The sequence below is a fragment of the Nuphar pumila genome, chromosome 15 (genome assembly GCF_984573655.1).
Source record: "Nuphar pumila chromosome 15, dmNupPumi1.hap1.1, whole genome shotgun sequence".
In the NCBI taxonomy this organism is placed as follows: domain Eukaryota; kingdom Viridiplantae; phylum Streptophyta; class Magnoliopsida; order Nymphaeales; family Nymphaeaceae; genus Nuphar; species Nuphar pumila.
This window is the reverse complement of record NC_143263.1, coordinates 74,184,744-74,197,202: the sequence shown is the minus strand read 5'-3', so window position 1 is coordinate 74,197,202 and position 12,459 is coordinate 74,184,744. Positions and strand designations below refer to the sequence as shown.

General features: G+C 36.7%; 1 protein-coding gene across 1 annotated transcript; it reads left to right on the top strand.

The window, feature by feature from the left end:
- The first annotated feature begins 5,342 nt into the window (after nt 1-5,342).
- LOC149815616 (disease resistance protein RLM3-like) lies at nt 5,343-6,089 on the top strand. The gene is made up of 2 exons (XM_089990584.1): nt 5,343-5,367; nt 5,701-6,089. Exons 1-2 carry the CDS (start codon nt 5,343-5,345, stop codon nt 6,087-6,089), a joined length of 414 nt encoding a protein of 137 aa, XP_089846710.1.
- Nucleotides 6,090-12,459: the final 6,370 nt, after the last annotated feature.

Genomic DNA, 12,459 nt, shown 5'->3' with positions numbered 1-12,459 from the left:
ATTAAATGATATTCAAAATTGATAAAAATTGACATGTGAACTTGTTATAACCCTAAAATTAAATTGAAAATAGAAAAAATATTTTTTACATGATTTCAATCCGAAAATTATAAAAAACTCTAAAATATGCTATTTTTACCCACGGGCACGTACCCATTTCAGTGTCAAACCCGAATCAGGGGCCAATCTACATTGAAATTTTATAAAATTTTATAGAGCAATAGTAGACAGAAAAATAGAGAATCTCCTTCTTATAGATCAAAAAAACATCCCTGGTTAGGGAGATATCATTTCAGCAATATTTGATCAATTATAACGAATATAAAATCTATTAAAACAGATGCTTTCGGTTGAAAATATAGAGACAAATAGCAGAATACATCAGAAAATTCTAGGATTTCAGCAGTGAATAGTGTACATGCATATAAGGAACTTATTTTTTTATAGATCATTGATTGGATCTCTGGTTAGAGAGATACAATCAACACAAGTTGAGTTAGGGTTTTAACAAATCATAGCGAGGTCTAAAACATGGATCTGACTTTATGATAGAGGGAAAATAGAAAACAGTGACAGAAAATTACAATAAAATTACAGTAAATATTATACCCTAACATGAAGCTACTGCAATTTACAGATTCTAAATCGAATCTTGGATGACAAAACTAACACAACTGTAAGTTATACCTGAACATGAATAACGATTTTTAATCAACAGGAATCCCGATTTGACTTGGTATTTTTTTAACAGAGTTACTGAATCCTAAAACCTCTGATTTTTTTATAGAGACTCACTAAAATATCTGTGGACCACATACACAAAATTTAAAAATTTCTAACAAATATTTAAATAGGAAACAACATGATTTTTATAGAACTAGAATCAAAACACATGAAAATCTAATGAAACACTAAGAAAACTTGATTTAATAATGGAAAACAATAAAAAATACTTAACAGCCAAAAAATTTTATTTTAATGCTGAAACATGTGCAATAAACATTAATATGATAAAAAAGAAAAAGAAAATAGGGAATCCATGGCTGAAATTAATTTTACCTTTGAAATCATAAATTTAACCCATTTAACAAGTAAATCTCATGTTTCATTGGTTAAGAACATGAAATATAGCAAGATAAATGATTCTAATTGATTAGAATCTCGAAAAATAGCACCAAATAATGATAGATCATCTTCTTCGGTCGACCTTGGGGTTCTTGGATGAGAATCCATGGTTAAAACCATGAAAGAGGGGGCGTCAATGATGAAATCCATGTTAAAACATGGAAAAATATTAAATAAAACATGAAAAAGTTTATGAAAACCTTACCTTGAGGCTGCAGCTACAATGGAGGAATGAGAGGTGCTGGAAAGTGGAGAGAGAAGCTCTAAGAATTAGGTGTGTGAAGAATAGGGGGTCGACCCCCCTATGGGCTCTTTATATAATTTTTATTTTTTTTAGGTTTTCTAAAGAGTTTTAAAAAAAATGGACTTCTAAAGGGGGGGCGATTTTTCTTAATTGGATTTGACCTTTTGACTTTCCTAATTAAGCCACTAACTAACCTAAGACTCCTAATTAGACTTCTAAATGACTTAGAAAACCTATAAATGTGGTGCCACCTAATGTGGGCCTACATTGAGTTTTTAAAGCCTAATTTTTTTAAACTTTGAAAATCACTAATTAAAAACTAAAATAAAATGGAATTTTGAAATCACTTTGGACTCTCCTAAACCCCTAACCTAACTAGGACACTGACTAACCCTAGTCTAACCCTGACCTTATCAAATGTGGCGCCACCCAGAGTGGGCCCCACTTGAAATTTCAAAAAACGATTTTAAAACTTGAAAATGAGAGGTTTTTTAAAAGAGGTTTAAAAGTAGACTTGAAATTGAAAGTTTTGAAATGGCACAGAGTTCTGACTAGGTCACAACTCCTTCAGATATGGTGCCAACCGAGTGGGCCCCACACTAGGGTTTTGAAAAATTTGAAATAAAGACTGAAGATAGCTTTAAAAAGGAGTTAAAATCAACAAATGAAATTCAAAGTTTTGAAAATAGAGTTTTAAGCGAACTAGAACTCTGGGCTAGAGTCCTAAAATTTTAGGACTCTGAGATTTGAGATTTTTGAGAGCCAAATGAAGAAGTTTTTGAAAGATTTCCTCAGAATTGGTAAAGATAAGTTAGAAAATACAGTCAAGGTTAGAGTCCTAATTCAATCAGAACTCTGAAATAGAGTTCTGAATCAATCGGGACTTTGCAAAATGACCCAATTTTTGAAAAACAAATAGAAATGAATGAAAATAGAAGTAAAAACAAATTTCAGAACAGACTCCTAACTGGATTAAGACTCTGGGACAGAGTCCTGATCGGACAGAAACTCTAAATTTTTTTTGTATTTTCTGAAAAACATATGAAAGAACTTATGAAAACAATGAAAATAATAACAAGTATTGAAATCAAACAGAGTTCTGATCCAACTGGGACTCTGGGGACAGAGTCCTAATTGAACTAGGACTCTCAAAATTTTGGATTTTCTGAGAAAACAAATGAGAGGAGTTTGAAAACATGTGAGAATAAGGTGGAAATTGAAGTCTGGTTCAGAGTCCTGATCTGATTAGGACTCTGAGGAAGAGTCCTAATTCGACTAGAATTCTAAGAATTTTTTATTTTCTAAGAAGCAAATAATGAGTTTTAAACAAAACTTTTGAAAACCAGTGAAAATGAAGCGAGAAAATAAACTTTGGATAGAATCCTTATTCGACTAGGACTCTAGAACAGAGTCCTGATTCAATCAGGACTCTTAGATAAAATCCCAGAATTTTGAAATTCTATGATAAAGGTGTAACCATTTTAAAATTTGGAAAGATAAATAAAGAGATTTTGGAAAGATTCTCTCAAAATTGAAATCAGGGTCAGAGTCTTGATCCAACTGGGATTCTTTGAATAAAGTCCTGGTTTGACTAAAACTCTGAGCTCTTGACTTGTTTCAAGAGATTTTAAAAAGTTTGATTGAAAATGGCTAAAATAGCCACAAAAAATAGAATCCTAATCTGACTGAAACTCTAAAGAAGAGTCCTAATTCGACTGGGATTCTTGAAAAAGAGTCCTGGTCTAACTAGGATTTAAAGATTTTGGCCAAAATAAAAGATTTTGAAAGGTTTTCTCAAAAATAGGTAAAAAGTGTAGTAAAAGGTAGAGTTCTGATCTGACTAGGACTCTGAAGAGTCCTGGTCCAACTAGGACTATAAGATTTTGATCAAAATGATCGAAATGTGCAAGAGATATGACCACAACTGGTTTAAAATTAGAATGAAGTTTTGAAAAGGCTCAAAAAGATAGAAAGACAGAGTCCTGATCCAAATAGGACTCTGGAAATTTTGTTTAATTTGATCAATAAAGAGATCCAAAAGTGACACCACCTAAATGGGTCTCATCTGAAAATTGAAATCAGTTGAAAAATGATTCTAAAATAAATCCATATTGTTTTTCTTAAGAAAATGCCTTTGAAATAAGAAATGCAAAGCCCTGGGGGTTGGCCAAATAGTAAATATTGTTTTAAAACCCAAGTTTTTGAAATAGATTTTGAAATAAATGTTTAAACTCGAATCTGAATTTAATATTTTGAAAACATGAGTTCTGGATCTCTCTGAGAAATGATGAGGAATGTCATGTGAAATAAAAACTCTGGAAAAAGGATTCCAGGTATTGGACCCCGATTGATAGTTGTATCAGTTCAGAAAGTGGTAAAATTGATAAAAATGGGCAAAATGGTTTAAGAAATGATTTTTGTCTCTGCCGGGTCAGAGTGACACTGAAATTTGTGTTTTAACTGGTTTGAAATGGAATGAACTGAATTCTAGGATTCCAGAACTCAAAGGGACTGACAAGACACTGACTCAACTGAACTTCTAGACTAAATTGTCAAGAAATACTGCCATTTTTAGAGAAATGGTCACTGGAGTGAAGTGAGCTACGGACAAGAACTGAGTTTGAGCTGGAACTGGAGTACTTGAACTCCTGATGAACTCAAGCTAGACTTAGAGGAATAAGATTGACTGAGAATGACTGACTCAGAGACAATTGGCTTGGATTTGAGTGAGAAATGAGCTCATTTCTAAAGAAATGATCTCATTTTGGCAAGAATGATAAAAAATGAAAATGATTTGCTCATTGTGAGCTCAGGTGAGCTAGAAATGACTGGCATTCTAACTATTCTGAACTTAAAAATGAGCTTAGTTGACTCTGACTGGCATGGGTCTAGGATGACCTAAGGGTAAAACGGTAATTTAACTATTTAAAAAAATAGGTAAAATAGTAATTTCCTAAAACTGACTCGGGTTGGACTCCTACATTGATCTACTAGGGTTGACATCTACACGAGGGGGGTTGTCTGAGAATGGATGAGAGAAATTTGGTGTGTTTACAAACCTATGAAAAGAAAAAATAAAGTGGGGATTAGATATAGAAACGGATCGGATCCAGTATGAAACTTTTATAAATTTTGGTTGTTCCTTCGGAACAGATCTTCCTATGTATTTAGCTGATCCAGATCCCATCCATTTTCATCCCTAATGGAGAATGTCACTGCAAAAGTGAGTACCGACTCCATAAGATTTTGAGTCATCACAACACATCCAAACCAAATACTTACCAGCCTTACCTAGTCTATGGCGCCAAAAGCTATGGAAAACCAAATCTCTATTGCTTTCTTAAGGAACACCTAAAGGCCTTCTTGATTTACAATGATTTTGTGGTTCAACATAAACAAAACAGCTATAAGCTATGAATAAAACGGAAAATGATAACTGAAACAAAACAGCTATAAGCTATGATTAAAACGGATAATAATAACTGAAGGTAATGTTCAGACTGTTTACATCATTGTTATTGATTATAACGTGATCCCTGCACATCCCTTGCATTATTGGTTTTATAAAAATACACTGTTTTTACTTTTATCCCGTGCTCTCGTTATTGCTCTAAATAATATCATGACATTATTTAGAAAATTTTCAAAAGCAGACCTAATTTTTGACCTATTTACGAAACTTGTGAATACATGTTTGAGTTAAGAATTAATTCTCAAAGACACACCTCTCTAACATAACTGGCTTTTACCAAGTTTAAACTACGTTTTGCATGAACTCATTCCCTTGAATCAAGTGCCCCCATTTGTCATCCATCACCCGAGTGCAAAATGAACAGGAAATGGGGGTGGATTTAAGTTTGAAAAATGAACAAGTGCTCATGAACGTCGAGTCGACCCATAGAGGGAAGAAATGGAAAATAACAAGGAGACAGCGATGGTGATAATCATGATGTTGTTTTATGTATGATGAAAGATGGGTGATGGTGATGATACTGACGGTCTCTGTTTGAAATGGTCTAAGATGCGTCAATTGGGGACGTGATATGTCGTGGAGATTGCTCAACCACAATGAAATGAATAAAAAGAGAAGAGACATCAAATAATAAGGAAAATTACTTCAATGCCTCGTAGAGAGAAAGAGAACAAATAATAGGCAGGTTGACTAGACAAAACAACCTACATTGAACTTGGACATTGAGCCAAAGATACTGTCATCCCATGGGTCTCGGATCTGATCATTTCGATGTCAAATGTCAAACTACAGCATCCCTAGCCACAAAGGCATGAGCCCAAGATGATTCATGATCCACAATTTTGGTTTTGTGTGAAAGGTTTTAATGTGGACTTGGAGAAGGGTATCCGTGCCTTCAAAGACAATGTGGACTTAGAGAAGGGAGAGAGGGTGGATGGGCTGTTTGGGTACATCCTGAGATCCAGGCTTTTTGTGACCATATTCTCCAAGGGCTATGCCGATTCGAAATGGTGCTTGAAGGAGATAGCAAAGATCGTGGAGTGTGGAAGGCTGATCATTCCCGTCTTCTTTGATGTAGAACCAACCCATGTTCGTAATCAGACAGGGCCTTTTGGATCAGGATTCTTAAAGTGTTGTCGACAGCTAGATAATCAGGAAGAGCGAAAGGAGATCAATGGATGGATCAAAGCATTGTCGACAGCTGTGGGATATTCCGGGTACAATCTCAAGACAAACACAAATGGGTGAGTAACCTCTCTCTCTCTCTCTCTCTCTCTCTATATATATATATATATATATATATATATATATATCATTTATTTTGGTCCTGCCCAATCTTTGTGGCCCTATTTAATAGGACGTGGAGATCTCCGAACGTAATTGTTAAAGAGGAGTTTTTTGTGCTTGATCTGCTCCTGGGCCCTATTGAAATTAGACGATGCAAGCAATGGAGACTGATCTGGAAGACATGGTTGCTTACTACTTGGTGGTTTGTTTGGATGGCACCCAATGATGCTACTTTGTGTCAAATTCTGGTCATCCTTAATCATCTTGTCCATAAAATCCTGGTTGATGTATATGTGATTTTGTGTATGCATCTTAGAGACCTCTCCTTTCATCTGAACAACGTTCACTCAACGGTGGTTTCTTCTAATCCAGCGGATCCTGGTTGAGCTGGCTTTGTTGTTTGTTGCTAGCTGTCTGTAGTTTCTTTTTCTTTAGCTTTTGTTTTTTCTATATTTTAGTTTTGTTTTCTATTTTGTTCGGTTCATGGGCTCAACATTTTGTTGATCTTCATGAGTATTAATGTTGATCTTCTCTCTCTCTCTCTCTCTCTCTCTCTCTCTCTCTCTCTCTCTCTCTCTCTCTCTCTCTCTCTGAATGCCTTGTTGGTCAATGAGCCTGCCACGTCGAGCCCTCTCCAGGTTAGGCTGGTTTTTGCTATTCCAAGATCAATCTCGTGCTTAGCTTCTGATAAGTTGAGCCTAGATGGCCTTGTTAACAAAAAATATTATTTCCACATTTTTCTTGAGAAAAAATATTATTCTCCATATGAATACATTAGAGATGGAACACCCACCGACTTTCTTGCCAGCCGCTTAAACCAACCTAGTGGGCTACCAAAATATAATAATAATAATGGGTTCGTTCTAAATGAAATATGCTAGAATTTTTTAGTTTTATTTGTAAATTTTTTAGGTCCTTGATCTTATAGGGATTAGGTCTTGAAGTATTAAATTCTTACAAATGGGTGGTTTTTATAACATTCAAAATCTTTGTAAATTTTTTAGACCAGCATATTTCATCTCTCTCACTACAACAAACCAGCGGTTTAGCGACGACCTAAATTCGTCGCCAATCTGATGCTAATCCGTCGCTAACCTGTTTAGAGATGGATTAGCGTCGGATTAGCGACAGATATCTTCCATCGCGAATTTTTCGACGCTAATAAGCGACGACATATATCTGTCACCCATTCTGTCGCTAAGTAGCGACAGACTGTATCTGTCGCCCATTCCGTCGCTAAATTTCGACGGAATAACGAATGACAAAATTTGTCGCTAGTCCGTCTTCACTAAACGGCGGCTTCGGTTTGGCGATGGATTTATAGTCGTCGCTAATCCGTCTCTGAATTCAACGCCCATACTAATTAGCGGCGGATATATCCATCGCTAATTCGTCGCAAAAAAGAAAAAAATTTAAAAAAAATATTTGAAAATTAAATATCGAGAAAATTTTTCTCGTAATGCAATTTATATCCCCTGTACAATTTATATTTCTTGTGAATAAAAAATGAAGTACACAGCAAAATACATATAAAAGGAAACTAAAACAATTAATCGATCCACTTTAAAATTTGCAAGTTCTAATTATTTACAATTCAACATTTACATTTTTGAAACAAAAAGAAGGTATAACAAATTCAACACATAAATCTAATCATCGCCAAGATTTTGTGCGTCCTCTTGTTCAGTGTCTTGATTTGTCCCTTCAGCTTCACTACGCTGATTATCGCCATCAACCTACACGAGAAAAGAGATGTTAGTATTGATAAACAAAATATACTGAAATATAGCCTACTCTATATGTGATTCTATCATGCGCATATGTGTTCAAAGGCAGTAAAAAAACTTTATACATGATTCTATCATGCTCATATGTGTTATAAAGCAGTAAAAAAACTTCATATGTGATTCTATCATGCTCATATGTGTTCTAAGGCAGTAAAAAAAATGTATATGTGATTCTACCATGCTCATATGTGCACTAAGGCAGTCAAAAAGTTGTATATGTGATTCTACCATGCTCATATGTGTTCTAAGGCAAGCAAAAAACTGTATATATGATTTTATCATGCTCATGTGTACTCTAAGGCAGTAAAAAAACTTTATATGTGATTCTACTATGCTCATATGTGCTTTAAGGCAGTAAAAAAACTATATATGTGATTCTACCATGCTCATATGTGTTCTAAGGCAGGCAAAAAACTTTATATGTGATTTTATCATGCTCATATGTACTCTAAGGCAGTAAAAAAATTGTATATGTGATTCTACTATGCTCATATGTGCTCTAAGGCAGTAAAAAAACTGTATATGTGATTCTACCATGCTTATATGTGTTCTAAGGCAGGCAAAAAACTGTATGTGATTTTATCATGCTCATATGTACTCTAAGGCAGTAAAAAAGTTGTATATGTGATTCTACTATAATCATATGTGCTCTAAGGCAGTAAAAAACTGTATATGTGATTCTATCATGGTTATATGTGTTATAAGGTAGTAAAAAAACTTTATATGTGATTCTATCATGCTCATATGTGCTCTAAGGCAGTAAAAAAATTGTATATGTGATTCTATCATGCTAATATGTGTTTTAAGGCAGTAAAATAACTTTATACATGATTCTATCATGCTCATATGTGTTATAAAGTAGTAAAAAAACTTTATATGTGATTCTATCATGCTCATATGTGCTCTAAGGCAGTAAAAAATTTGTATATGTGATTCTATCATGCTTATATGTGTTATAAGGTAGTAAAAAAACTTTACATGTGATTCTATCATGCTCATATGTGCTCTAAGGCAGTAAAAAAACTGTATATGTGATTCTATCATGCTTATATGTGTTATAAGGTAGTAAAAATACTTTATATGTGATTATATCATGCTCATATGTGCTCTAAGGCAGTAAAAGAACTGTATATGTGATTCTATCATGCTAATATGTGTTCTAAGGCAGTAAAATAACTTTATACATGATTTTATCATGCTCATATGTGTTATAAAGTAGTAAAAAAACTTCATATGTGATTCTATCATGCTCATATGTGTTCTAAGGCAGTAAAAAAATTGTATACCTGCCGGGCACCGAAGCTCATGTTGAATGCAGACGAAGTTCCTCTGTCCTGAAAAAAGTTGCATAACTCATTACGGACAATGTTGGGAATGACTTCATCTAAAAAGTACTGCATTTTGTCCTCAAGACGCTGACAGACACCATCCCAAGACATAGCAGGGTCATTTGGATGTTGAGAGTTGATGATGATGGGAGAACTCTGTGGGCCCGGGCTGCAGGAGGCAACGACTGGTGTGGTGTTTATGTGACTCCCAAACCCGAACACACGTCCCTTTTTGGGTTCACCGGTTGCAGTCACCCATGCTGCACGTTCAAAAGGCGGATGCTAAGTGGAGTCATCGTCATATCGCTGTATCATTTGCTGCTCGTATGACTCCTACAATGTAATGATTAGAATATGAATTAATAATTAAGAATTACAATATTTTTGATAACGTAATTCATAGTAACTTGTCTATTACAATATTTATTAATAAAATAAATACATACCGCTGTCGCTCTCACCTTCTCTGATACGAACTCTCCCATGGTCTTACGTTTATGTGTTTCAACAAACACATCCTTGTATGGCACAATGCCACCTTTTTCTGCTTCCTGCAAAGTGAAATGATAAAAGATTTAATTAACAGGTTTGCAACAATACTTATAAAACTAACAATATATATATATATATATTGATGAGTTACCATTTTCTTCTGGTGGCTCCCAAAAGTCCTAGATTCACCTGTGTGTAGATGGGTTTCGGGCATTTTGGCTCGATTTTATGCAGCCTTCGTTGAGCGGTTTCAAAATGCATCCCCCGCCCACTTGTCACACATTCTCTCTCAATAATCTCTTATGATAGTAATAGGGTCATGGCCCTTCCACTGTAATGGATCATCTATTCCGTCAGATACTTTTTTGGTTGTAGTCTTCATGCCACACCTTTCTTGCATCATGTTTCTCAACCGTAGTCGCGAAGTGATTCGAAACCTATATATATTTTCAGAAAGTTAGTAGACATAACTATAACAAAAAATTAAATATGAAACACATTAACTATGACAAACAACTATATACCGTGAATGAGGACTACAATCTGTCTATCACCTCTTTTGGATACTCATTCCATTGAGCGACCGGTCTTGGTAGATGTTGAAGTAGTGAATTCTTAATATCGCGTACTACTTCTTGTGGCTCAAACCTCGTATTGCACATGAATTGGTACACACTAAATATCAATATACAATATTTATAAGATACGCAATAAGTGAAAATGAAATACTTACGGTCGATTATCGATATACACTATTCAAATGAGTCTTCTTGTGCCAGACTGAGAAGACCCTGCATCCTGTGTTGGCTCCTGACTTGTATGATCAACTGGTGTAGGTGGGTCATGTACATGTGCAACATCATTTGTAAAAAAATATGTTAGAAATTCTCAGAATGCACATTTCAACTAATCAAGTATCCAATTAGTTAAATGATATACCTATCAAAGGAGCCCATGAAGATGAAGGCTGAGACTGACTACCACTGGATGATCGACCACTGTAACCTCCACGAACCATATTCTAACAAATAAAAAATGTTAAAATATACATTCAAATTGTTTCAAATCAATCACATCAAGTATTTCAATACATTCAAATAATTCAAATCAAGTATTGCAATACATTCAAATCATTCAAATTATTCACATCAAGTATTGCAATAATACATTCAAATCATTCACAACATACATTGCAATAATACATTCACAATATTCAAATCATTCAAATCTAGTATTGCAATAATACATGTAAATACATGTTTGTATTACAAGATTTTGCTCACTAGCTCGATAATTCTTCATCATCACTTGTTTGACTTTCATATTCTTCTTCTTCTTCATCTTCTTCATGAACTTCTTCTTCTTCATCTTCTTCTTCATTGTTTGAATGTATTGAAATTAGTTGAAGGGTCGCCCCCCTCCCCTCTACCAGAGGATCATGGGGGCGACCCCCTGCTCAAATAAAAAAATGAGGCAGGGGGCGACCTCCTGGCAGAGAAAACAAATGAGGCAGGGGTCGCCCCACTACCGAAAAAAAAAGAGGCACGGAGGCGACCCCTTGCCCGAATAAAAAAATGAGGCAGAGGGAGACCCCCTACCCGAAAAAAAAAGAGGCAGGGGGTCGCCCCCCAGCCAGAAAAAAAGGGGCATGGGGCAACCCCCTGCTAGAAAAAAAAAGGCAGGGGGTCGCCCCACATGCCAAAAAAAAAGGGGCAGGGGGTGACCCCCTGCAAAAAAAAAAAATAAACGGCAAAAAAAAGGGGCAGGGGAGCGACCCCCTGCCAGAATTAAGCAACGAGGCAAGAGGGTCGCCCCCCTGCCTTGGTTATTTTTTTCGGCAAGGGGGCACCCCCTGTCGGAAAACAAAAAATGCGACAGGGGGTCACCCCCTGCCGAAAAACAAAAAATGCGACAGGGGGGTCGCCTCCCTGCCGAAAAACACAACACGCGGCAGGGGGTCGCCCCCCTGCCGAAAAACACAACACGCGGCAGGGGGTCGCCCCCCTGCCAGAAAACACAACACGCGACAGGGGGTCGGCCCCCCTGCCGAAAAATACTAACGAGGCAGGGGGGCCGACCCCCTACCGGAAAACAAAAAACGTGACAGGGGGGTCGCTTCCCTGCCAGAATACACAACACGCGGCAAGGGGTCGGCCCTCTGCCGAAAAACACAACACGCGGCAGAGGGTCGGCCCCCCTGCTGAAAAATACTAACGAGGCAGGGGGGCCGACCCCCTGCCAGAAAAACTAAAAGGGGCATCCTCCCCTTTTATCAGAAAAAATGTCTTTTATTGGAAAAACCTAGGAGACGCGGGTTCGGGGCGACGGACCGGGGGCAACGGGCAGGGCGGCAGGCCGAGGAGCAACGGGTGGCGGGCGGTCGGGGTCGAGGAGATGCCGACGGGCGAGATATGGGGTGGCAATAGAGGGCGGCCGGCGGGAATAGCAGAACAGAAAAGAGAAAGAGGGCTCTGATTAGGGATTTACGCGACATTTAGCGACAGATTTAGCGACGGCCGAAATCCATCGCAAAGTCGACGTAAATTAATATAACTACATAGCGACGAAACTATTCTGTCGTTAGATAGCAATGACACACTTTCCCTCGCCTAATCCGTCGCTAAAATATACGATTATTACGACCAAACATTTTGTCGCTACGCCGTCGCTAAGTTGCGACGAATTGTGAGACGGAAGCTATTCCGTCGATATTTTTGTCAATAT